This window comes from Scyliorhinus canicula, chromosome 3 (assembly GCF_902713615.1).
Source record: "Scyliorhinus canicula chromosome 3, sScyCan1.1, whole genome shotgun sequence".
Taxonomy (NCBI): domain Eukaryota; kingdom Metazoa; phylum Chordata; class Chondrichthyes; order Carcharhiniformes; family Scyliorhinidae; genus Scyliorhinus; species Scyliorhinus canicula.
In genome coordinates, this window is record NC_052148.1 from 156,363,659 (window position 1) to 156,390,246 (window position 26,588).

The window sequence follows — 26,588 nt, forward strand, 5'->3', positions numbered from 1 at the left end:
GGAGGTTAAAAGATGATTGGTATGGGGAGGGTGGTGGATATTGTTTACATGGACTTCAGTAGCCTTTGACAAGGTTCCTCATGGCAGACTGGTACAAAAGGTGAAGTCACAGGATCAGAAGTGAGGTGATAAGATGGATACAGAACTGGCTCGGTCACAGAAAGCAAAGGGTAGCAGTAGAAGGGTGCTTTTCTGAATGGAGGGTTGTGACTAGTGGTGTTCCACAGGGATCTTTCCTGGGGCCCTCTTGTTTGTAGTGTACATAAACGATTGGAGGAAAATGTAACTGGTCTGATTAGTAACTTGCAGATGAGACCAAGGTTGGTGGAGTGGCAGATAGTGTTGGGGATTGTCAGACGATGCAGAAGGACATAGATAGGTTGGAGGCTTGGGCAGAGAAATGGCAGATGGAGTTTAATCCGACACGTGAGGTAATGCATTTTGGTAGGTCTAACATAGAGGGGAAGTATACGGTAAATGGCAAAACTAGTAGGAATATAGAAGTCAGAGATCTGGGCATGCACGTCCACAGATCTTTGAAGGTGGCAACACAATGTGGACATGGTAGTCAAGAAAGCATCCAAATGCTTGCCTTCATTGGACAGGGAATGGGTATAAAAACTGGCAAATCATGTCACAGTTGTATAGAACCTTGGTAAGGCGCACTTCGAATATTGAGCACAATTCTGGTCGGCACACTACCAGAAGGATGTTGGAGGCTTTGGAGAGGGTTGCAGAGGAGATTGCCAGGATGTTACTGGTCTGGAGGGTATTAGCTATGTGGAGACGGGTGACCTGATAGAGGTCTATAAGATTATGAGGGGCATGGATCGAGTGGATGGGCAGACACTCTTTCCCAGGGTGAAGGGTCAGTCACCAGGGGCCATAGGTTTAAGGTCTGTGGGGAAACGTTTAGAGGAGGGCTGTATTGTTCTTTGTTCTATAATGTCACTCTAGTTCAATTGGTCTATATTTTTGGCCAAATTCTTGGAAGTTTACATTAGTGAATTGTAATAATTTTTCTTTTCACAAAGACAATTAGTATTTTGTGTAAATAATTACTAATGCATGATAGGGATTGGGTGGTGCTGTTGGGTAGTGAAATACAAAGTTCATGGTTTTAAAATGCTTAATGGCTCAAGGTGCCCTGTTAATCACCAGTTCTTAACTGTAACTGAAAAAAGTTTAGCTATTTTTATTGATATTGTTTCTGTTGAAAGGGATTTTAAGTTCAGTACTGCTCATAAATCTGGACCTAAATTAAGTAAAATCATTATGAAGAATGATGTTGAAATAGAAATATCATAATGGCAGGTTGGGAAGGCAAACTGAGTTTTGATAAAAGTAAATTACTGCGGATGTTGGAATCTGAAACCAAAACATAAAATACTGGACCATCTCAGTAGGTCTGACAGCATCTGCGGAGAGAAAAGGAAGCTAAAGTTTCGAGTCTGGATGACTCTTTGTTAAAGCTGATCTGATTTTAGGGGATCTGTTTTCCCCTCGCCATTATCTCCCCTCACCCCACTTGAGCCATTTGTTCCCTGTCCTAGTTGCCTTTTGTCATACGTTTACCTTTGTTGCCATTCATACATTTGAATCATGTGCCACCATCAGCACCCTTAGCATTAATCACCTCCATTTACATCTTTTGTCTTTCTGTCCACAACATCTTTGTTGGTCTCCACCTATCGTTCGCCCCCTATGCAGCCCCACCACTCATGCCCCCAACCTATTTCCAGTTCTCTCCAGCTTTGATAGAGACATCCAGACTCAAAATGTTTGCGCCCTTCTGTCTCTCCACAGATGTTGTCAGACCTGCTGAGATTCTCCAGTATTTTCTTTTTTGAACCGCAGTTATTGACTTTGGTGTAGAAGTACATTGTTACATAGGAACAGGAGTGGGCCATTCAGCCCCTCAACCTGCCCTGCCATTCAATACGATCATGGCTGATCTAAGATGTTGGAATATAACCTCAGTGTAGAGTAAACGCTTTGCTGCTCTTAATATAAACTTTGTTGTTACTAGTCTCATGTAAAGTTAGGTCAATTCTATCCAACTAACAGTCCAAGCAGATTTTTCACACCATAAACTCCAGTCACCTGTATTCATTCACTGCTGTTGAATATCTGTTGAAAGAAGCTTTCAAGGCTGAGTGTTTATTTGATGTTGAATTTTGTTTCAAGAATATTATGGTCTCTTTTGAATGTTATTTGAATGAGTCCCATTTGTGATGTATTTCGGAGGCATTTTTAGAGATTCATCTCTATTTTTGATCTTTACCATGCTGTAGAACAACTTAGTTAACCACTTTGAGGATTGCAAACTTTGTATCTACGTGCACATTGGAAATTCATGTAATGATGTGAGTTTGTTTCTGTTAGAATGACTTTAATGATGATTTGATGTACGGTAGTCATGCTTAACAATGTTAAGTATCATGTTAGGATGCATACCCTTTTCCAAAGCAAATTTAAATATATACACAGTTATTCAAAATAAGAATGACAACTTGAAGAACTCTCTTTCTGGGGCAGCATGGTAGCACAGTGGTTAGCACTGTTGCTTTGCAGTGCCAGGATCCAAGGTTCGAATTTCTGCTTGGGCCACTGTCTGTGCGGAGTCTGCACGTTCTCTCCCTGCATGCGTGGGTTTCCTCTAAGTGCTCGAGTTCCTCCCACACGTCCCGAAAGATGTGCTGTTAGGTAATTTTGGACATTCTGAATTCTCCCTCTGTGTACTAGAACAGATGCCGGAATGTGGCGACGAGGGGTTTTTCACAATAACTTCATTGCAGTGTTAATGTAAGCCTACTTGTGACAATAAAGATTATTATTATTAAATAACTCAACTAAAGTACGCCAATATCCTCTGAACTTTTGCAGTTTAAGTTCATTAATCTAATTTATGCATGACAAACTTCATGTAAATGAAAATTGTATTCCTTTGATATACAAAATGTCTGAGAAACTACTGTAGTTTTTATGATATTTCTGTCTTTTTTGCAGGATATGCACGTAGATATAAAGATTTTGGCACAGTATTCTATCATGTCAAAAAGTAGCTCTCACTTTACAAAGTGAGCATCTCTACTTCAAGGAACTGATTTTGAACAGTTGAGGTTTCAGTGTAATGGTTTTAGAGTGATGTATTTGAAAAATTTAGTCATCATTAATAATTAGCCTTTTTTGAAGAACTATTGTAATGTTATGTTTTATTTATTTTATTTTTACAGTTATAAGACTGAAACTGATGCAGAAACGGTGTTCGACTTTACTGAGAAAACTGGTTGCATAAACCACAAAGTAACTGCTTTAAATGAAATTTTATCTACATTATGCCCTAATCATCGGAAACTTCTTACTACAATGCTTAAGTGTCTAATCCAAGCGAAAGATGCTTCGAATGTGCAATACCGAGATCAAAGAATTTCACAGTTTCAAAATTCCTCATCTGATTTCAATGAGAATAAAGTAAGTGAGGGATTATGTAATTGTAACGGATTCAAATGGTGTGAAAGTTGCGCCGTGAAAACTGTGCAGCAAGTTCCTTTTCCATGGGTTCCTTGCTGCATGAAAGACCTACATTGTTTATCATGCAAAAAAGGCACTCTTGGATGTTTCACAATAATAAGTAATGGAGTTTGCAAACAGTGTAACAAAAGCAATATCTACCAGATTTACAATGGGTCTTATAAATATTTTTCTGGATGCATTTATGCTGAAGGATCTACGGTTCAAGTTCGCAGTGAACATCCGGTTGAAGAAACTTGCAACATAGAAACAACAGAATCTTCAGCCCTCACAAATAATGTCAAGATTACAGTAGGCCACGAAGCCCGTCCCCTCACCTTTGTCGCCAGTAAGAACTGATGGGTTTGAATTTGATGCAATAAGCAAAACTGCTTCAACCTTGGATGCTAATAATATTGAACTTAACATCACACAACCTCCCTCTCTTTCACCAGAAGAGGAAGAGGATTGTGGTCCAGGGGTCTCAAGCCAGACTCAGACCAAATCAAAATTTGCAGAAAGAATCGAGCAAGGAAGAGATGAATTTGAGATAATTGATGGTGAAATTAATGGAACAACCAGATTCTGAGAACGATCTGGAAAAAGGTGAAAATTCAGCTTCATTTCAGGAGGTAATGGAACGAATAAATGAAAAGCTGAAAACAATAGAAACAGCAGATGACAACAAATTTTAGCTAAACTCTCCAAAAGTTGATTCTTACCAAGGAAGTAATGGTAATTTTAAACTGAGAGAAATTGCAACTACTTGCTACACAAAGCAAAGGTCAGTGATTATAGCCTAATGGAGTACTTAAACAGCATGAGAAAACAGGGAAAATCGAATAATTCAAACCCGTTTTCGGAACGACAAGAAACATTGATTGCTTTGCATAATTCTCCAGATTCTCCATTATCTCGACGCCAAACAGTGCAAATAAAGCGAGATCTTGCAAATCTTGACCAGCTTTTTTTAAGTAAGAATTCAACATCTGAAAAATGTGGAAAGAGGTCAGCAAAGAGGTGCATTAGAGATGCAAATTCTTCAGATAATGAATATTCACTTACCAGTGAAGATTTGCACAATGTTTGCATGAATACACATCCTAATAGTTTACCTGACAAGTATGAAGCTGAATGCAAGAGCTTATCTGAAGAATGTGTATCTGGTGGAGAACAGGGGATGTGACCGAATGCTTAAATTCCTCAAAAGAGAGTGCAATCTCCGATCTGTTAACCATTCTTGAGGTAGATGAAATGTGTGTGGAAACTCCAAGGGATACCACTGAGAAGTCAGCAGCTGATTATGATTATAAAGAACTGTGGCCGTAGAAAATTCTGAGAAAATAGATTGTAGGCCCAACATTGGCAGGACCAAACGGATATTCTGCCCCAGAGAGGTTTTCTATATACATTACTGAGCCTAGAAAATGTTCTATGCTGGCCTGTTTTTCAGAACATCTCCAGCGAAGACCTATTAAGACAAAAAAATCTGATGTGGACTGTGAGAGTAGTACTTATAAAATGTCTAACATGACAGCCCTAAGAAGCAAGGGCTACATAATGAAAAGGACAATGTAATGCTATATGAAGTGACTGAAAGTTTAGATGTAGCAACTTCTAGTCAGCCTGAGGTTCTAAAGGGCATAAATAACATTGATGTTCAATAGGACAATGAAGAACATGGAAACAGACCTAATTTACCTGAGGTGATACTTCATGCATCACACAAACCAAATGAACTTGTGGATCAATACGGTAATAAAAAGCAAAAGGCATCTATAGTGTTAATGCTGATCCATTGGAAACTGTTTGTTCATAGAACATAGTGGCACTGCACAGCCTGATGTTGTATTGATATTTGCACTAAGGATAACTCAAACTTTGGCAAATGTGGAACTTGGAGAATGCAGTAAACAATTTACTTCTAGTCGACCTGAATGTGAAGCTGCAACATACTTGACGCTAGTTCATTACTGGGAAGTGATTGTCGGAGTATGAATTCTCCATTGCAGCAGAGGTGTCTACAAAATCCAATTTGTGAATGCTCCGTTCATGAGAATACTGGTTCTACAAATGAACTGGCATGAGTCAGAATTCTTCCGTTACTACAGCAGCCCGATAAAGCTTATGTTTCTCTCTAAGGTAAGCTGTGAGAAAGGAGTTAAATATACGTTGACATCTGTAACTCTTCTAAGTTTTGACACAAACGCTTGTATTTCAAAGAGTTGGTCCTGCAGATATTCTCTTTAAAACACTAGAGGAAGATAATTCATCTGCTTCTGAAAGTGGTAATACAGTGGAAAATTCCAAATTCAACTGCTGCTGAAAGTGGTAATACAATGGGATGCTTGCAGAGTTGTTCAGAAGGTTCTCCAATAGCCTCGAGGAAGTAAATTGCAATCTTGAAATGGAGCATCATTTGTGATAGATCTCTTTGTTGCTCAAACAGTTATGTAAGAAATGATGCTGACGTTGAATTGCTGATCAAACAGTAGAAAAAAAATGACTTCAAAGGACGTGGATGAATCTGTTCTAAAAACGAAACCTGGACGGCCCAAAAAACTAGGCCCACCTGTAGAAAAGCCGATTAAAAGGCCGAAGGGCAGACCACCTAAGCCTAAAGTAGAGTTATCTGAACCAATGGGTGTAAAGCTGAAACACCAGATATTGAAAAACTCGATCAATCATATCTATCTTTTGCAGATGACAACCGTAATATTAGAATTACTGTTGTCTATGGAAGATCAAGAGATTCAAAAGGTTTGTGTCTGAGAATAAAATTGCAGCAAATAATCACTCAACAAATACTATGAAAATGGTTTTAAAACTTGTGAGAAGCAAATAGAAGAAATTCTGCGGGGCTCTGTTGCAGTGGAATTGGGCGGCAAGCCTGATAGTTCTGCAACTTTGTTGACTCGAAGTGAAAATGGATATGATCTAGTTAGGCCCATTAAAGCTAAAACTGTTTCACTTCATACCAGTGGCAAAACTATTTGTCCACATAGTAAGCCTGCTGCTGTTAAAACCTCTAAAGGTGGACATCGAAAACTGGGCGTCCTGCAAAAGTGAAGATTTCTGGTATATCTGTAACTGTTGATTCCGGATCATCTCAGGAGAGAAAAGTCTGTATTAGTAGTGTATTACCTCCATTAGACCTAGAGTCTTCACCTTCAAAAAAATTGGCTGCAGATGCACCTAGCAAAAACAGTGATTCATATAAAGAATCATTAGAATCGAAAATGATTGTGAAACAAACTCAAAAGAAAGTGTTGATAAGACTAAAGTAAAACATGCAGTTCCTTGAGGCATTCTGTAGAATTAGAAAGCCATCTCTGTACTTTCTGCATTCCTTGTGAACTCCTGTTCATTCTCTCAAAGTAGCGCTTTGGGTACGTAAATCTCGGAAGCTGCTTTTAAACAAAGCAGGGAATGAACTTGCTAAACGCAGAAAGTTGGGTATTAAGATCGTACCTGAGAACATCACCTCAAATGTCGCACCAGAGAGTAATAATGAGGAAGCCAAGAATGAAGTAGCTCAATTTGACTGTGGTTGGAAATATCAGCGGCTCCAATTTTTATATCGAGCACATCACTGAAATGGTGGCACACCTCCACTTCTAAACAAACTTTGCAGGAGGAGCTTGACATGCGATTTAAACAGATAAACAGTGGTTGGCTTCCTGTTGATGATGCAGAATTGATTGCTTCTGAGAAAAGAAATATTCCCAGTTCAGTTGGAAAGAGTAACCAAATCTGTGATGGCTGCAGATGATGAGCAGGTTAAAATGTCTCCTATCCAAATGTTGTTTCAAGGAAATTGTAATATGGAAAAAATTTGTGCATGGTTTATGCAAACAACAGAAACACATTCTTTATCCATTGTAAGAAAAGAGAATGCACGTGACCCAATTGAAGTTCTGAATGCTAATGGAGTTTTAGCAGTAGGCAATCAAGTTGATACCTGCCCAAGTCCTCAGGCAGAACAATTGAAAAAGCACCTTAAAAAATTTGCACTAGAATCTCCTTTAAGACCAAGAGGGCACTTCCATCTGTCAAACAGAATGTCCAATTTTAAAGCCTTTAATGCTAAAAGGAAACTTTTAATAAAGTATAACAAGAGAATTTGCTGTAAACCACAACATTCAAGCCACAGAAATGTATCACACCATCATAGAGTTCAGTACAAACAATGGAAGTCTGTTTGGAAATGTATGAATGGAAATCCACAATACCAAAATCTGAAACCAAGACTCTGTGATCATAGCAGAAAGCAAAGACAGTCAACCAACTGAGCTTGAATAAATAGCTTTCCATCTGAAAGAGAGCCTGCAGTACTACCCAGTGGAAAAGAAAATGAAAATCAAGATAAACTTATACCTGTAAATAGTGTAGGCGTTGATTTGTCTGATTGTGCAACCATACAGAACTTAAATTCAACAAACGACTCCAATGCAAAAAGACAAATTCACCGAATGACTCCAAATGCGAAAGTACAGAAAAACATTTGGAACAAGAAGAATCTTCTGTAGAGCGGCAACAACAAAACACTTTCAGAAATGCAAACTGGAAATTGGGAATTTTAAAGAGTGCAGGGTATTTCTAAGGAGATCAACTCTCTGGATCAGAGCCATTTTAGAAATTATGATCCTTGGCATCAGTCCAAAAATAGCTCTTCTGCTATTAAAGGCACAAGTAACCTTCAAAGGGTCACTGAAGAAAATAGTGATCCATGCAGTGAAATAAATGCCCCTGCTGTTAATGCATTTGACACACAAAGCTTAAACTCTGCAGGTCCTGCTTATGTGAACTAAAAGGGAAGAGAAAGCACAAAGACAGAACAGTAATGAGAATGGATTAAGCAGTTCGCCATCTAAAAAGGTTAAGCACTTTGTTAGCAAGCAGAAAATGCCCTGCCAAATTGACAGCGATCACTTCACTTCATTGAGTAGCAGCAGTAACCCCGCCAATGAAAAGCAAAAGGAAAATGCAGAAATAGTGAAGAATAATGCAGGGAAAAGACATCCAGGTGTGAGCACAGCTGCAACATCGGCGAAGAGGATAAGACGATCATCCTGTTGAACAAAGATTACAATATAATCAATTACAGTTCCAATAGGTAAGATTAAACTATTGGAAGATTTATTAATGTTACCGGAAGATTGAAACTTCTGCCTTCTCCACCCAAACTTTTATTCATTGTGCGATCCTCCATTATCATCCTAATATGATGAAATAGTTTGAAAACTATTGAACTTAAAAATACAATAATTGCTTATTTAATGGCACTTTGCCATCATTCTGCATTCTGTGTATGCATTGTGTGATGGCAAGTGGGGACTAATGAAGCCTGTCCATTTGTATATGATTAAATAATCACAGGCCACCCAAACCTGTTAAATTCATTGTGTCAGTATAAGACCATAAGATAGAGGAGCAGAATTAGGCCACTCGGCCCATCGAGTCTGCTGCGTCGCTCAATCACAGCTGATATTTTTCTCATCTCCATTCTCCTGCCTTCTCCCCATAACCCTTAACCCCTTATTAAACAAGAACCTATCTATCTCTGTCTTAAAGACACTCGGTGATTTGGCCCCCACAGCCTTCTGCGGCAAAGCGTTTCACAGATTCACCGCCCTCTGGCTGAAGAAATTCCTCCTCATCTGTTTTAAAGGATCGTCCCTTTAGTCTGAGGTGGTGTTCTTTGGTTCTAATTTTTCCTACAAGTGGAAATATCCTCTCCACGTCCACTCTATCCAGGCCTCGCAGTATCCTGTAAATTTCAATACGATCCCCATCGTCCTTCTAAACTCCAATGAGTACAGGCCCAGAGTCCTCAACCGTTAGTCATACGACGAGCCCTTCATTCCAAGCATCATTTTTATGAACCTCCTCTGGACCCTTGATCAGTTATATTTTTTTACCAAGACTGGGGCTGGAATGTTTAGGCATCACTTCACTTTGGGTTAAAATCCTGCTCACTGATGGAACAAAGACTCCTCTGACCTTCTGGCTCAGTGCATTTGGACAGTCTAAATCCAGTTCCTAATGGGAATGGGTCAACAGCGGAAAACTGACGTTAATTGACGAGCATTAAGATCATAGGATGATAGTGCAGGAAACTATATCCAGGCTGTTGCAATATGGTACGTATTTCTGAGTGGAGCGGAGGAAGCATTACTCTACATCTGCTGTATTATAACGAAACTGCTTCGCTGCATGTCACCACCGGGTACCTAAAATAGAATACGGGGGGTAGAAGTCCTGCTTATAAAGATAACACTTGTAGTCTTGTGAGTAGTTCTGGGCACCACCTTAGAAAGGATATATTGACCTTGGAGGGTGCATAGCGTAGATTTACTATCTATCTAGAATATTATGGGTCATTCTATGAGAAAAGATTCAACAAAGAACGGTCATACTCCATGGAATTTAGAAGGCTATGGGATAATTTGATGAAAGTTCAGATATCGAGGTGTGGGGTAGATTGGAAGAAACAATTTTTACTGGTTGGACTAAGGGAGCATAGTCTCAAACTAGAAACCCTTCACACAAAGGATGCGAGAAGTTTGGAACATTTTTGCCAATTGATATGTGATCTGTTATTTTAAAAACACTTTGGCTAATAAAATTTTTTTCAAACTTCAAGGAACAAAGATCTCTCATTAGCCATGATAATGGTGGAACAGACTTGAAGGGCTAAACTCCATTTCTCAACACTAACAGTCCATAGCTTGATCAACGAAAACATCTTTCTTAAAATAAATGTAACGACAAATATCTTATTGGAGCAGCAGAATAGGGAAAACTAGTGATGGAACCATCAATTCACCAGACACGTGTTTCCGATATGAAACTAGGCTTTAATCGACTTACTACAGAGCCAGCCTGTTACCCGTTGATGAACTCTGTGAACAGCAGGCTGACTCTGGACAAGGGTATTTATACAGCAGCACTAGGGGGAGGAGTCGTGGGCGGAGCCAAGGGTGGAGCCCTGTACAAGCTCCTGAGCATTCCCAGAGCTACACCCCCTAGTGGTCGGATAACGCTACTGCGCTTACAAGACATAGTGTGAATTATCATATTACATTCACCACATTCACCCCCTACAAAAAAAATCAAGTCCGGCGGGGGTGGTGGTCTACAACGTCAGTCTGTCCGGTGGTCGAATTGTCCGCCGTGATCTGCGGAGCACCGGGGTTGCAGCCTCCTGCGGTGGCTGGATGGGTGTTGTGTGCTGGGTACGATGGCGGACTCCAGGGAGGGTTGTATCCGAGCTTCATACTCTCCTGGTTCGACTGGGGGCTGGCTGGAGCGGGTGCGCGGAACTGGTGGAGTGAGCTCGCGGGCTCGGGAGCGCGAGGGGGCGGCAGCATGGGGTGTAGGGTGTGAGGTCCTTCTGTGGGGGTAGAGGGGGCGCTGGATCCGGTGGGGGCCAGATCCCGGAGGGATACCGTGTCCTGACGGCCGTCGGGGAACTCGACGAATGCGTACTGCGGGTTGGAGTGGAGCAGGCGCACCTTTTCAACAAGGGGGTCGGTTTTGTGTGCCCTGACGTGTTTCCTCAGAAGTACGGGGCCCGGTGTCCTCAGCCATGCCGGAAGTGAGACCCCCGTGGTAGTGCCCCTGGAAAAAGTGAAGAGCCTCTCGTGAGAGGTCTGATTGGTCGCTGTGCACAAAAGGGACCTAATAGCGTGAAGCGCGTCTGGGAGGACTTCCTGCCATTGGGACACTTGTAGCTTTCTAGACCGGAGGGTCAGTAGGACGGTCTTCCAGACCGTCGCGTTCTCCTCTCCACCTGCCCGTTCCCCCTGGGGTTGTAGCTGGTAGTCCTGCTCGAGGCAATGCCCTTATCGAGCAGGTACTGACTCAGCTCGTCGCTCATGAAGGATGAACCCTGGTCGCTGTGAACGTAGCTGCGGAAACCAAACAGGGTGAAGATGCTATGCAGGGCCCTAATGACTGTGTGGGAGGTCATGTCGGGGCACAGGATAGCGAATGGGAACGGGAGAACTCGTCTACGACGTTTAAAAAGTAAACGTTCCTGTTAGTTGAGGGGAGTGGCCCTTTGAAATCGATCGCGAGGCATTCAAAGGGCCTAGAAGCCTTGACCAGGTGGGCCCTGTCTGGTCTATAGAAGTGCGGTTTACACTCCGCACAGATCGGGCTGTCCCTGGTGACCGCTTTTACCTCCTCGTTGGAGAAAGGCAGGTTTCGGGCCCTGATGCAGTGGGCGAGCCGGGTGACCCCCGGGTGGCAGAGGTCATTGTGGATGACTTTCAATCGGTCAATCTGCGTGCTGGCGCATGTCCCCGCTGGATAGGGCATCCGGAGGCACGTTGAGCTTCCCGGGTCGATACTTAATGTCGTAATTGTAGGTGGAGAGTTTGAACCTCCACCTCAGAATTTTGTCGTTTTTAATTTTGCCCCTTTGCGAATTGTCGAACATGAAGGCAACCGATCTTTGGTCGGTGATGAGGGTGAACCTCCTACCTGCGAGGTAGTGCCTCCAGTAACGGATAGCCTCCACAGTGGCTTGTGCTTCTTTCTCGACTGAGGAGTGTCGGAGTTCTGAAGCGGAGAGGGTACGGGAGAAAAATGCGAGTGGTCTCCCTGCCTGATTTAAAGTGGCTGCAAGAGCTACCTCTGAGGCGTCGCTCTCTACCTGATATGGAGTGGATTCATCCACCGCCCACATGACCGCTTTGGCGATGTCCTCCTTGATGCCGTCGAAGGCCTGGCGTGCCTCAGCTGACAGGGGAAATTGTGTGGCCCTAAAGAGTGGGCGGGCTTTGTCCGCATATTGAGGGACCCCTGGGCGTAGTAGGAAAAGAAACCCAAGCATCGTTTGAGGGCCTTGGGGCAATGGGGGAGGGGGAGTTCTAAGAGGGGGCGCATACGGTCCGGGTCTGGGCCCAGGACTCCGTTTTCCACGACATAGCCGAGGATGGCTAGTCTGGTTGTGCGGAAAACGCATCTCTCCTTGTTATACGTGAGATTCAGTTTCTGTGCCATCTGGAGAAAATGGTGGAGGTTGGCGTCGTGGTCCTGCTGGTCATAGCCGCAGATGGTGACATTGTCCAAGTACGGAAACGTGGCGCGCAGCCCGTACTGGTCCACCATTCGGTCCATTGCTCGTTGGAACACCGAGACCCCATTAGTGACGCCGAAAGGGACCCGGAAGTAATGGAAGAGGCGGCCATCGGCCTTGAATGCCGTGTAGTGGCGGTCCTCCGGGCGGATTGGGAGCTGGTGGTATGCAGACTTCAGATCCACCGTGGAAAAGAGCCGGTACTGGGCGATCTGGTTTACCATGTCTGCAATCCTGGGGAGGGGATACGCGTCGAGGAACGTAAATCTATTTATGGTCTGACTATAGTCGACAACCATGCGGAATTTTTCCCCGGTCTTAACGACCACCACCTGAGCTATCCAGGGACTATTGCTGGCTTCTATAACCCCCTAACTGAGAAGCCTTCGGACCTCTGCTCTGATAAATACCCTATCCTGCAGGCTATACCGCCTGCTAAGAGTGGCTACGGGTTTACAGTCCTTTGTGAGATTGGCGTAGATAGGAGGGGGGTGGGATTCGCAGCGTAGCGAGGCTGCAGATAGTGAGTGGGGGCAGGGGCCCGCCGAAGCTGAGGGTGAGGCTCTTGAGGTTACATTGAAAGTCTAGGCCTAATAAGAGTGGCGCGCAGAGGTCGGGAAAACGTAGAGTTTGAATTTTGAGTAGCTAGCGCCTCGGATTGTGAGTGTCGCGGCAGTGCGCCCCTGGATCTGGACCGAATGGGAGCCTGAAGCGAGCGAGATAGTTTGCTGCACGGGGAAAACGGGGAGCGAACAGCGTCTTACCAGGTCTGGATGTATGAAGCTCTCGGTGCTCCCGGAGTCGAAGAGGCATGGCGTTTTGTACCCGTTGATTTGGACCTCTGCCATCGAATTTCGCAGATGCTTCGGGCGTGATTGGTCCAGAGTGACTGCGCTGAGTTGCGGGTAGTCGGCGGCTCGATCAGCTGTGCTGGAGTGGCCCCGTGATGACTGCCCTCTGAGTTCATAGTCGTATTCTTCCGATGAGTTGTCCGAGCGCGAAGATGCAGGTCGGGCCCGTGGATCGCACGTGGCGGGCCGCATGGTGGAGGTTTGCCAAGATGGCGGCCTCCATGGATCGTACGTGGCTGGAGGGGGCGGAGTCGTGGCATAGGCCGCAGCGTTTCGAGCCCTGCGGGTGAGGGGAGTGATTACTTTGTGCCGCTGGGGAGCTGGAAGCAGGGGCCCTTTTAGCAAGGCACACTCTCGCGTAGTGGCCTTTCCGCCCGCAGCTGCTGCAGGTCGCGTTGCGGGCCGGGCAGTGCTGCCGCGGGTGCTGGTTCTGGCCGCAGAAATGGCAGGCTGGAACAGCATAGTGGCTGGCTGGGGCAGCATGGTTGGGCGGCCGCGTAGCACAGGCCTGGGGAGTCGCTGGTCGGGGGCCCATGATTGGGGTCTGCGGGGAACGAGTTAAGGCTGCGGAAGGCGACATCCATTGTGGTAGCAGCTTCCACAGTCGTTTCTAAGTCTTGGGCCCCCTTTTCCAGCAATCGTTGGCGCACATAATTAGACCTGAGGCTCGCTACAAAAACATCGCGTACAGCAAGTTCTCTGTGTTCAGCTTTAACCGCTTTATAATTACAGTCATTGGACAAATTATTGAGTTCCCTTAGAAATTCGGCGAGTGATTCTGTAGGCCGCTGGCGGCGAGTCGTGAACACATGGTGTGCGTAAACTTCGTTAATGGGCCTTACATATATCTTATTGAGTACTGCTAGCACTGCAGTATATGAACCGGCCGAGTTTAGTTGCGTAGAGATTCTGTGGCTCACCCTCGCGTGCAGTAGACTCAACATCTGTTCCTCTGTCGTTTCGGCTGTGCTCGCTTCTGCCAGGTAGGCCTTAAAGCACTGTAGCCAGTGGGAGAAGATTTCTTTAGCCTCTGCGTCCTGCGGGTCGAGTTCGAGGCGTCCAGGCTTGAGGGCTGATTCCATGATCGATCTTGACTGTTCCTAAGTCGATTAAATTGATGGAACCATCAATTCACCAGACACGTGTTTCCGATATGAATCTAGGCTTTAATCGACTTACTACAGAGCCAGCCTGTTACCCGTTGATGAACTCTCAGTGAACTGCAGGCTGACTCTGACAAGGGTATTTATACAGCAGCACCAGGGGGAGGAGTGGGGAGGAGTCGTGGGTGGAGCCAAGGGTGGAGCCTTGTACAAGCTCCTGAGCATTCCCAGAGCTACTCCCCCTAGTGGTCGGATAACGCTACTCACTTACAAAGACATAGTGTGAATTATATTACATTCACCACAACTAGAACTTCCATTTAGCATTCCAGTAGGGCAAATCGCCACTTACAACGACTCGGGGCTTGTGATCAGGTAAGTTTTGTTCACAAACTGTCAACAAGAATAACTTTGTTACTGCTATAGGTTCAATAACGAGATGTCATATAAGAGCAGACGTTGCCACATAGGTAGTAAGTTAATTATTGCAGTGGTAAACATGCCAGGGTGGGTGGCAAGTGTATTATGCTGAGTTGGCTTTCCACCTACAGATATTTATGTTGTGATTAAAGTCACAAAAGTGTCATTTGGAACTTGGGAGACTACAGCCAATGAGAGCTTTTTATATATATTTTAACCGCTTTTTGAGCCACATCTGACTTTTTATAGTAATAATGTCTGATTTCATAAACTACCTGAGTGATGCAATTGTGACAATCCCAGTTGATATAATTGGAAGGGAAGATCCCAGAATAAAACCTTGGCTCAAATGACCGTGCATTTTACTTTTTTAAAATAAAACTTGGAGAAAGAGTCACAGGACCGCTAACTAGTTTAATGAACAAGAAAAAACATTTGTTAAACATGAAAAAATGGGATTGAGATACAATATCCCTCAACTCTTATCCCCCCCTTAATGAATACACACCAGTTTTAGGATTAACAATGATCATTAACAAAGTACATCTTAATCTATAATTCCATCATTCACACACAGTCCCTTCGAAGCACACGATTGTGCGCAAATACATTCTCCACTCTGAACCCCAAGTGAATGTTTGTGGATGTCTCTCTGAAACCCCCAGATGATTCTCATAAGAGAGTTTCCGACTCCACTCCCAAAGACACACTTTAAAATCTTCTCCAATAATTAGACTTTCTCTTAGCGGTTTGCATTCCGAAATCCAGACACCTTCAAACAATGCTCCACTTTTAACAGCAAATCTAGTCCAGGATTTGACACCAACCCTATAGGATTTATTTTGTCTCAACTGCTCTTACACAAACTAGATCCAGCTCCTGATTTCCATAGTTAGTTCAACTCGCGTACCACGGGCTGCAGTAAAATCTCAGATATTTTTCTGGTGTCTGGGCCTTCTCAGCTCGATCTGTCTTTACTCAGCAGTGCTCTGTTCTAGTGCCTTTGGCCTCTGACATCTTGGAAACCTCTCTTAATTTCTCTAGTTTCATTAACTAGCTGCTCCTCAGATTTCTGCACTTGTTTTCTTAACCTGTCACTCTGTGGTATGGCTTTTCTTCTGGGAAAGCTGAGAGAGATGTTCCCTCTCTAGCTTTCTAAACCAACTGCTTCTAGCAGATCTGTAAGAGCTGCCTTCTTTCTCATTACCAAACTTACCTGCGATCAAATTAGATAAACTAAAATATATACTTTGCTACCGTAACGTGGCACCGTTTTCTAAGCAACCACTATTGGTTTATTTATTCTTCATGCTGCAGCCCTCTCTGAGCATAATAGAAGCACAGTTGGAACTTAACCAACCCCCAAACAAGCAAGTATCTTTCTCCAGCAGGAATCTAACTAGGCTTTACAGTTCTAGGCACCAAAACATTAAATTAAACCCATGTAAAGCTATATCTCAGTTCTAATGTTTACCAGTACGTGTATAAATCCCTTAAAACTACCTTTGTTTTCCTAGCACAATTAATACTCTCCAAATTTGCGTGAGTATTTTCAGGCAATTGTCCATGAATGTTTATTCTGCTTGCTCATTGTCAAACTTGTTTTTTTGGGTGTGAATTTTTTATTTTATAAATTTAGAGTACCCAATTCATTTTGTCCAATTAAGGGGCAATTTAGCATGGCCAATCCACCTACCCAGCACATCTTTGGGTTGTGAGGGCGAAACCCACGCAGACATGGGGAAAATGTGCAAACTCCACACGGACAGTGATACAGGGCCAGGATCAAACCTGGGACCTTGGTGCCATGAGGCAGTAGTGCTAACCACTGTGCTACCATGCTGCCCTTTTTGGGTGTGAATTTTACTGAATTTGTTTAAATTCAAAACTATATTTAAATATTCTTGTTTAGTTCAATTATGGTCTTTGCCTTGATTCTGTAAAAAAGTTCTGGGTTCTCGATGACTGCATGGTAATTAAAAAGGACATTTTTGCAGAGCAATGGAGAAAGAACAGGATTGGGATTAATTTGATAGCTCTTGTGAGTAGGTGGCATGGAGGTCCTTCTGTGCTGTATGATTCTTTGAACACAAATGTACTTCTCTCCTGTTTAAGAGTAGGTGGAGCACGATGGACTTGCTGCACCTCGGCTATGCAGGAACCAATATTCTCGAAGGGAAATGAACTGTGGGACAGGGTTTAAACTAATTTGTCATGGCGAGGGACACTGCAATAACACATAACACGGAGGTATAAGATACACAGAAGTCGGGGTGACACTAGCAGCATTACAATAGTAGGAGTAGTTCAACAATAGGAAGAATAACATGGAAAGCGAGAGGCTGACAAATATGGATTTAGTGCGCATGTGTGCAGAATGTGGTAAATGCAGTTGGTGAGCGGCAAGCATAAGTGGCTTCAAGGGATTGGAGTACAGTTCATTAGCTATAGGAGCAGAATTAGGTCATTCTGTCATGGCTGATGTGTTCCTCATCTGTTACCTACAGTGCTACAGACCATGAGCTGAATTGCAAAATCAGCCAGAGCATCTCCTCCCCAGAACACATGACCTAGGAGCAGGGGCAGGCAATTTAGCCTCCCGAGCCTAAAGATTTTCAGTGTGACCATGGCTGATCCCATCATGGCCTCAACTCTACTGTCCTGACTGTTCTCCATAACCCTTCAACCCATTACCAATTAAAAATCTGCCTAACTTCAAATTACTCGCTGTCCCTGCATCCGCCACACTCTGGGTAGCGAATTCACAGATACATAACCCTTTGGGAGAAGTAGTTTCTCCTCGAATCTGTTTTAAATTTGCTACCTTGTATTCTAAGATTTATGACCTCTCGTTTTGGAATGCCCCACAAGAGAATGCATCTGCTCCACGTCTACTTTATCCATACTTTTTAGCATCTTGTATACCTCGATTTGATCTCCCTTCGTTCTTCTAAATTCTAGAGAGTATAGACCTAAACTGTTCAATCTCGCCTCATACGACAAACCCCTTTGTTTCTGGAATCAATCTAGTGAACCTCCTCTGAACTGCCTCCAATGCCACCACATCTTTCCTCAAATCAGGGGACCAAAACTGTGCAAATACTCCAGGTATGTTCTTACTAATGCAGAGTCCTTGTGGAGACAAAGTCCCGTCTTCACATTGAGGATACCCTCCATCATGTTGTGTGGCACTACCACCGTGCTAAATGGGATAGACTTCAAACAGATCTGGCAACTCAAGACTGGGCACCCATGAGGCATTGTGGGCCATCAACAGCAGCAGAATTGTATTCAACACAATCTGCAATCTCATGGCCTGGCATATCCCCTACTCTACCATTACTACCATCAAGCCAGGGGATCAACCCTGGTTCAATGAAGAGTACAGGTGAGCATGCCAGGAGCAACATCAGGCATACCGAAAAATGAGATGTCAACCAGGTGAAGCTACAGCACAGGACTATTTCTGTGCCAAACAGCATATGCAGCAAGTAATAGACAGAGCTAAGCGATTCCACAACCATTGCATCAGACTTGAGCTCTGCAGTCCTGCCACATCCAGCCGTGAATGATGGTGGACTTTTAAACAACTCACTAGAGGAGGGGGCTCAGCAAATATCCCCTTCCTCAATGATGGAGGAGCCCAGAAGACGAGGCTGAGGCATTCGCAACAATCTTCAGCCAGAGATGCCAAGTAGATGATCCATCTCGGTCTCTCCAGAGGTCCCCATCATCATAGATGTCAGTCTTCAGACAATACGATTCGCTTCACATGATATCAAGAAATGGCTGAAGGCACTGGATAATGCAAAGGCTATAAGTCCTGATAATATTCCGGCAATAGTACTGAAGACTTGTGCTCCAGAATTTGCCGCACACTTAGCCAAGCTGTTCCAGTACAGCTGCAACACTGACATCTACCTGGCAAAGTGGAAAATTGCCCAGGTGTGTCATATACACAGGGAACAGGACAAATCCAACCCAGCCAATTACCGCCCAAGCAGTCTACTCTCCATCAGCAAAGTGATGGAAGGAGTCATCAACAGTGCTATCAAGCGTAACTTACTCGGCAATAACCTGATCACAGACGCTCAGTTTGGGTTCCGCTAGGGTCACTCAGCTCCTGACCTCATTACAGCCTTGATTTAAACATGGATAAAAGAGCTGAATGCCAGAGGTGAGGTTAGAGTGACTGCCCTTAACATCAAGGCAGCATTTAACCGAGTATGGCATCAATGAGCCCTAGCTAAACTGGAGTCAATGTGAATTGGGGAAAACTCTCTGCTGGTTGGAGTCATACCTGGCACAAAGGAAGATGGTTGTGGTGGTTAGCGGTCAATCATCTCAGCTCCAGGACACCACTGCAGGAGTTCCAGGGCCAACCACCTTAGCTGCTTCATCAATAACCATCCTTCCCTCATAGGGTCAGAAGTGGGGATGTTTGTGGATGACTGCACAATGTTCAGCACCATTCGCGACTCCTCAGATAATGAAGCAGTCCACGTCCAAATGCAGCAAGACCTGGACAATATCTAAGCTTGGCGTGACAAGTTACATTCACGCCACAGAAGTGCCAGGCAATGACCATCTCCTACAAGAGAGGATCTAACCATTGCTCCTTGGCATTCAAAGGCATTACCATCACTGAATCCCCCACAATCAACATCCTGGGAGTTACCATTGATCAGAAACTGAACTGGACGAGCCACATTAATATTGTGGCTACCAGGGCAGGTCAAAGACTAGAAATCCTATGGTGAGTAACTCACCTCCTGACCCCCTAAAGCATGTCCATCATCTGCAAGGCACAAGTCAGGAGTGTAATGGAATACTCTCCAATTGCCTGGATGAGTGCAGCTGCAATAACACCCAAGAAGCTTGATTGCTCCCCCTTCCACAAACATTCAAACCCTTCACCACCGATGAACAGTTGCAGCTGTGTGTACCATCTACAAGATGCACTGCAGTAACTCACCAAGTTTCCTTAGACAGTACTTTCCAAACCCAGGATCACTATCATCTAGAAGGACAAGAAAGCAGATATCTGCGAACCCCACCACCTGGAGGTTTTCCTCCAAGTCACTCACCACCCTGACTTGGAAATATTTCGCTGTCGCTGGGGCAAAATCCTGGAACGCCATCCCTAACAGCACAATAGGTGTACCTACACCTAAAGGACTGCAGCGGTTTTGGAAGTCATCACCTTCTGAAGGGCAACAAGGGATGGGCAATAAATGCTGCCCTAACCAGCGATGCTCACATCCTGTAAATTGATTTTCAAAAATCTTCGAAGAACTCGAGCAAATCAGTCAAACATGATTTGCCCTTCATAAAACCATGCTGACTCTGAAGGATAGCGCTTTGGCTTTCCAAATGTCCTGATACTACGACTAGGGGTTATTCACAGTAACTTAATTGAAGCCTACTTGTGACAAGAAGCTATTATTATTATTATTACCAATCTTGTAGCATGTGTTTACTTCCTATTGACCCTGCACCAATTAGCTCGTGGCTCAGAACCTTTTTGATTCTGCTTTTATAATTTTGTTTCCCAACTGTTCATCCCATTTAGTAGAACCTCTGTCCTTGTTCTACCTATGTCGTTGGTATCAATGTGGACCATGACAACTGGATCTGGGCCCGGCTGCAGCTTGGGCGTTCTGGGTGGCATGGTGCTGCCCTGTTCTGTCCGCTGCCCACCAGATGCACCAGGGACAGGAGGGGTGGAGTCTTGAGTTGCTGCGCTTTTCCGGCACCTCCCCTGTGGGGCTCAGCAGCACGGGCTCCAGCACCTAATCCTCCCTCGGGGTGCCCGATGACCCCAGGGCTACTCCATGGGATGGGGGTGCGAGCGGGGCCACACCCTGAGGCGCCCTCGCCACCTGGCACTGCCAGTCCTGGAGGCCAGCTCTGGTCTCGACAAGGGTCTGCATGTTCGCAGCCGTAGAGCACGGAGTGGCCCATCTCCGTCTGGGGCTGTGCCACCACCCTGGGGGTCTGTGCAACATCAGCTAGTGACTGGGCCGTGTCTCTCTGGGTGTGGGCCACGTTGGCCAGTGTCCGGGCCAAGTCCCGCTGGGTGTGGGCGACGTCCCTCTGGGTGTAGGCTACCTCCTTCTGAGACTGCGCCACACTGGCCAGCACCTGAGCAGTGCCGCCGCTGCTCTCAGCCATGGCCTGCTGTGATTGGGTCACGCTGAGGAGCGCCGCTGCAATGTCCAGGTGGCTCTGACACGTGGCTACCTATAAGAGGGCAGCCCTGTCCTGGGCCTCGGCCCCCGCCTGCACAGAATGCCCCAGGCATTGCCTTGCACACGCTGACCCATATCCGACACTGTTGCCCCCATTGCCTCCACCACGGACGCCACCCCTGCAGTTTTGTTTCGGGTGACACGCTTGACCAGCACCACCCTCTGCTCCTGCACACGGATGGATTCCTCTTCCTGCCCCTGCAGGGGCTGGAAGCCTGCCCTCATCCCCTCCCATAATCCCTAGGTCCCTGCCTGCATCTCCACTGTGGGTGGGACTGGATGTTCCAGGAGCCCAGGTCCTGTCTGGGCAGCAGCTGGTTCCTGGGGCCGGGCTGCCCTCTCACTGTCCGGCGGCCCGGCTGCTCCTATCTCCACCTGCTTTACCAGACCGACTGTGTGGTGCACACCAGATAGTGTCCCAGCAGCCTCCTCACTAATGTGCCCAACCTAGGTGATAGTCTCTGAGATGGTGGAGACAGCAGTGACAAAGTCGATGTCCTCCTCCGACCCGAACTCTGGGGTCTCCTGGGTCTCGGGTGGAGGGCTGGTGTTTGGGTTGCTCTCCCCGTTAGTGCTTGGCTGCCTTGGTGGGGGGGGGGGGGCAACGTCTCTGGCACTGGCTGGGGGGGGGGGGGGGGGCAACGTCTCTGGCACTGGCTGGGGGCGGGTTTCTCCGGATGGACCGGGCCAATCTCCGGCAGGCCCTGTAAGACACAAGATGACATATATGGTTTGACAGCCGGACGGTGCGGGTTGGCGTTGGGTGAAGGGGGTGAGGGGGGGTTGGGTGAAGGGGGTGAGGGGATGTTGGGGAGGGGGGGTGTCCCCACATCTGTCATGAGGATCGCAACTAAGCAGGGGGTCGCAACTAAGCAGGGGGTCTCACTTGTTTGCCCGCCGCCGACCTCCGCATCGGCAACTCCCTTTCTTCCCAGCCACCAACCACGTCCAGTGTCTTCTGCTCGGGCATGGTGAGGGGCCACAGGTCTGGGGGTCCCCCTCCAATCTTCTCCCACTCCCGGTGGAATTGCGTGGCCTTCTCCTGGGGAAGGGGGTGGGGGTCACACAAACAACGACACTGTTAGACAGTCCGGCATATGCAGCCCAGGGGTTGGGTATATGATGGCATCAGTGGGCAGGGCATTGCGGCTGGCATGTGGGGCAGAGGGGGGGTCCGGGTTACATGTGTGTGTTGGGGGGGAGGGTGGTTGGTGCCAGGGGCACAACGCTGCCTACTCATCCTGACCACCTTGAGGAAGTTGTGCAGTTTCTTCCTGCACTGGATGCCAGTCCGGAGATGTTGCCCATGGCGATGACTGCGTCTGCCACCTGCGCCCAGTCACGGCGAACGGGGGCGCCTGGTGGCTTTCCTTTTGGGCCGGGGTACAAGATCATCTGCCTCTCCTTCACGGTATCCAGGTGGGTGTCCAGCTCAGCGCCCTGAACCGTGGCGCTGCTCTCCTTCCAGCCATTTTGTTAAGTGGGACATTGTTTGTGGGGATGAATCGTTTAAGTGTGGCTGCGGCGTATGAGTCTCATGTGCGCCAATCTTGAATCCGGCGCCGTTTTGCTCGGAAGCGGTTGCGTTCCATGTGGCGATGGTGTTAGCCCATTTAGAGTTGCTGGATCCATGCACCTGTTGCGCCATTTTTGCTGTTGGAAAACACCACAGTTCCCACGCCAGCATCAGCACTTGGTCTCACAATCAGAGAATCCAGTCCCTGTATTTGATCCAAGCTAATATTTATTTTCTATCTGACTGTTTCCTGTTAGTTAACCAATCCTCGATCCATGCTAATATATTACCCCCAACACCATGGGCTCTTATCTTGTAGGAACTTTTTATGTATCCTTGGAGAAGAGAAGCTTAAGGGAAGATTTGATAGCGATGTGTAGAATGGTCAAGGGGTTTGATTGAGTGAACAAGAAGAAGCAGAAGGGTTGTTCCAGTGACAGATGGTTGTTAACCAGAGAACATAGGCAGTTGGCAAGAGAACAAAAGGGGACATAAGAAGAGAAAAATATATGCAGAGTAATCTGGAATGCACTGCCTGAAAGAGTGGTGGCAATAAATTCAAAGATGACTTTAAAAAGAATTGGATAGTGCAGCACGGTGGCGCAGTGGTTAGCACTGGGACTGCGGTGCTGAGGACCCGGATTTGAATCCTGGCCCTGGAGTTTGCACATTCTCCCCGTGTCTGCGTATGTTTCACCCCCACAACCTAAAGATGTGAAAATTAGGTGGATTGGCTACGCTAAATTGCCCCTTAATTGGAAAAAAAATAATTGTGTACCCTAAATTTCTAAAAAAAATTGGGTAAATACTTAAAATAAGAAAGGGCATGGGAGCCGGATTAATTAGTTACCTCAAATGATGGGCTGAATTGCCTCCTGTTGTGACACTATGATTCAACCTGCGTTTATAGCCTTTAATCTTGTTTCATTTATTTATTTATCCAGTTTCTTTTGAATTTGGCACACTGTTGGTGGCACAGTGGTTAGCACTGCTGTCTCACAGCAGCCGGGACCTGGGTTCAATTACAACCTTGGGTCACAGTCTGTGTGGAGTCTGCACGTTCTTCCTGTGTCTGCGTGGGTTTCCTCCAGGTGCACCGGTTTCTTCCCAAGTCCAAAGATGTCCAGAATAGGTGGATTGGCTGTACTAAAATTGTGCCTTAGTGTTCAAAGATGTGAAGATTAGGTGGGGTTACGAGGATAGGGCAGCGGAGTGGGCCTAGGCAGGGTGCTCTTTCAGAGGGACAGTGCAGACTTGATGGGCCAAATGACCTCCTTCTGCACTGTCGGGATTCTATGGATTCTAACCTTTATCCAAATACAGTTTTGTGTAGGGTGAACATTTCGAGTCCAATGACCCTTTGTCAGAGCTTTGACAAAGGTTCATCTGGACTCAAATATTAGCTCTTTTCTCTCCCTACGGATGCTGCCAGAGCTGCTGAGATTTTCCAGCATTTTCTCTTTGGTTTCAGATTCCAGCATCCGCAGTAATTTGCTTTTATCTTCAACCTATAGATGTTTAATGTTTCTATCATCCGAAAACATTACCTTACTTTTACTTACATCATCACCTCTAGTGATATGTGCCCTTTATGCTGTTCAAATTCTCACCTAATTTGTCCAACGGCCAGCATTTATCAACATTATAGCTAACTTTAATGAGGAAAGGAATAGATTTTGGGGGGGTATTACAAAAGAAAAATCATCAATTGTTAGATCTATTTAACAACACGCTGTATCACTAAGGTGGGTAAATCCAGCATCTTCGCAGCACTGTAGCACAGTGGTTAGCATAGTTGCTGCACAGCTCCAGAGTACCAGGTTTGATTCCCGGCTTGGGTCACTGTTGTGCGGAGTCTGCACGTTCTCCCCATGTCTGCGTGGGTTTCCTCCAGGTGCTCCCGTTTCCTCCCACAGTCCAAAGATGTGCAGGTAAGGGCCATGGTACATTGCTCTCAGTGTCCAAAAAGGTTAGGTGGGGTGGCTGGGTTATGGGGATAGGGTGGAGGCGTGGGGCTTAAGTAGGGTGCTCTTTCCAAGGGCCGGTGCAGACTCGGTGGGCCGAATGGTGTCCTTCTGCACTGTAAATCCTATGATCTGATCGTTTTTCAGGGAATTATTTTTGGACATCAGAGAAAACAATTTTTTGTCTGCATTTTGTCACCTCTTTTAGCTTTCTCGGTCAAATGAAGCAAAATAATAATTTTCCATAAATGGATTGCTGAGTATAGAGAAAACATAGTACAATTTTTAAAAATCCTTATTTCCCCTTTAGGATTCTGTGATCAGCCTATGTTAGACAAGGTTAAACTTGGTTTGAAGAATAACATTTCACTTTGCTAGGATTGAAATGCTTGAATGGCATTGGAAAGTTTATGTACAGGGTTATCTTGGCATGTTAACTTTTTTAATTTTTGCATGTAGGAAACTCGAGTTGATGCAGGATCATACCGTAACGATGGATGGCTGAAACTAACCAATACGTCAATTTCTACCAAGACTTGGCACGTCATATCATAAATAGAGAATTTTAAGAAGAAAGCTATCTTATCTCACTCAGCATCTAATTAGTGCCTTATTATTCAGCCTATTGATTCAGGTTGAATGTATGTAGCAGTATATTTTTTATTTGCTGCTTTGTAGCCAAAACCTGAAGCTGTGTGAACAATATTGTAGATATCAGAGGTTGCACTAATACTTTCTTGTAGAAAATAATCTTTTTACTCCCGTTTTTGCTGTCTTGCAAGAACCTGTTAACTATCTACAGAATAACATTCCTCGAGGTTGCTACTCAATCTCAATGTACATTACAATGGAAGCATTAATTGTTTTAACTATTCATCTTTTTTATAAGCTTTTCTGTTTGAACTTTATTTGCACCAAGCACAGCATGGTCGAACGTCACGATGCATTAAAAGTTTATGTGACATTTTTGGAAGGTAAATAATGAAGCATGATATTTTCATTATCCATGTTGTTGGAACCCAGGGCACTTCATGTATTGTACTCATTTTACATTATACTTTACTTATTTTCTATATATATTCTATGTTGTAATCTGTGTTATAAATCTGTATCCTTAGTGATGAACTTTCAAAGTTTGAAACAGTTTAAATTGTGCTTTTGTGGAAACAGTTCTTGATGCAGGAGTAAAACTACCTCAAACAGTCTCTATTCTGAACCTTTTTTTGGGGGGTGGAAGTCCATTGATATAATGTGTGTAAACTCTGGTACCTGCATCATTTTCTTTTAAGTCTCCAGCAATAAGTTGGTCACAGGCCTGAAATAACTTGTGTTGTAATATCATCATGGTCCAAGTACACATTATCAGCCTATTTTGCCAAGCACTCTTCCTCGGTGACATTTAACTCAGGGAAAATAAAACTTGTGCTTTGTTTCCAGATACTTAGTCTGGATATAAGTGCCCTGTGGTAATATGTTACTATTCTGAATGTGATTACCTGTAGAGCAGAATCTGTCTATGAGGTATCTTTTTGATGTTTACAGCCATGGGCAGCTCGCTTATTCACTGCCCAATCAGCTGTAATTGTATTTTTGAAGTCCGAAGTTGTTGCACAGGTTATCTTGAATGAGGGTTTTTTGGTGAAATTTTAAAAATCAGTCTTTCTTTATGTTTCCTTTTTTGTTTATTATTCTTTATAACCCTGTATCTCCCCAGGTGAAATTAATTTGCTGATTTGTTTTTGTTCTAGATCCTTTTCCAAGTAGAATATTGCTACATATTTGCTTTTGAGTTACTGTCCACACATGATTAAAGATAAACCCTTCAAAAAAGCTAGTCAATATTGTCTACCAAAAGATCATCCATAAGTGTTGTTGTTTAGTT

At 45.0% G+C, this 26,588-nt stretch overlaps 1 protein-coding gene across 8 annotated transcripts in view; it reads left to right on the top strand.

Annotated features, from left to right (window-relative positions):
* The window catches only part of lcorl (ligand dependent nuclear receptor corepressor-like), a 190,220-nt gene extending 164,301 nt beyond the window's left edge, over nucleotides 1–25,919 (top strand). For 2 of the 8 annotated variants that reach the window (XR_005460009.1, XM_038791528.1), the window contains exon 8: nucleotides 3,237–3,357. Coding sequence is in view for 1 of the 8 variants with exons in the window: in XM_038791522.1 (XP_038647450.1) it covers nucleotides 3,237–3,474; nucleotides 25,166–25,261 (334 nt within the window). In the remaining 7 variants the exon portion in view is untranslated. Of the gene's footprint in view, nucleotides 1–3,236; nucleotides 8,630–25,165 lie in introns of those variants that run through there. The other 6 variants (XM_038791524.1, XM_038791525.1, XR_005460010.1 and 3 more) reach the window with 5 other exon arrangements.
* The last annotated feature ends 669 nt before the right edge of the window (nucleotides 25,920–26,588 follow it).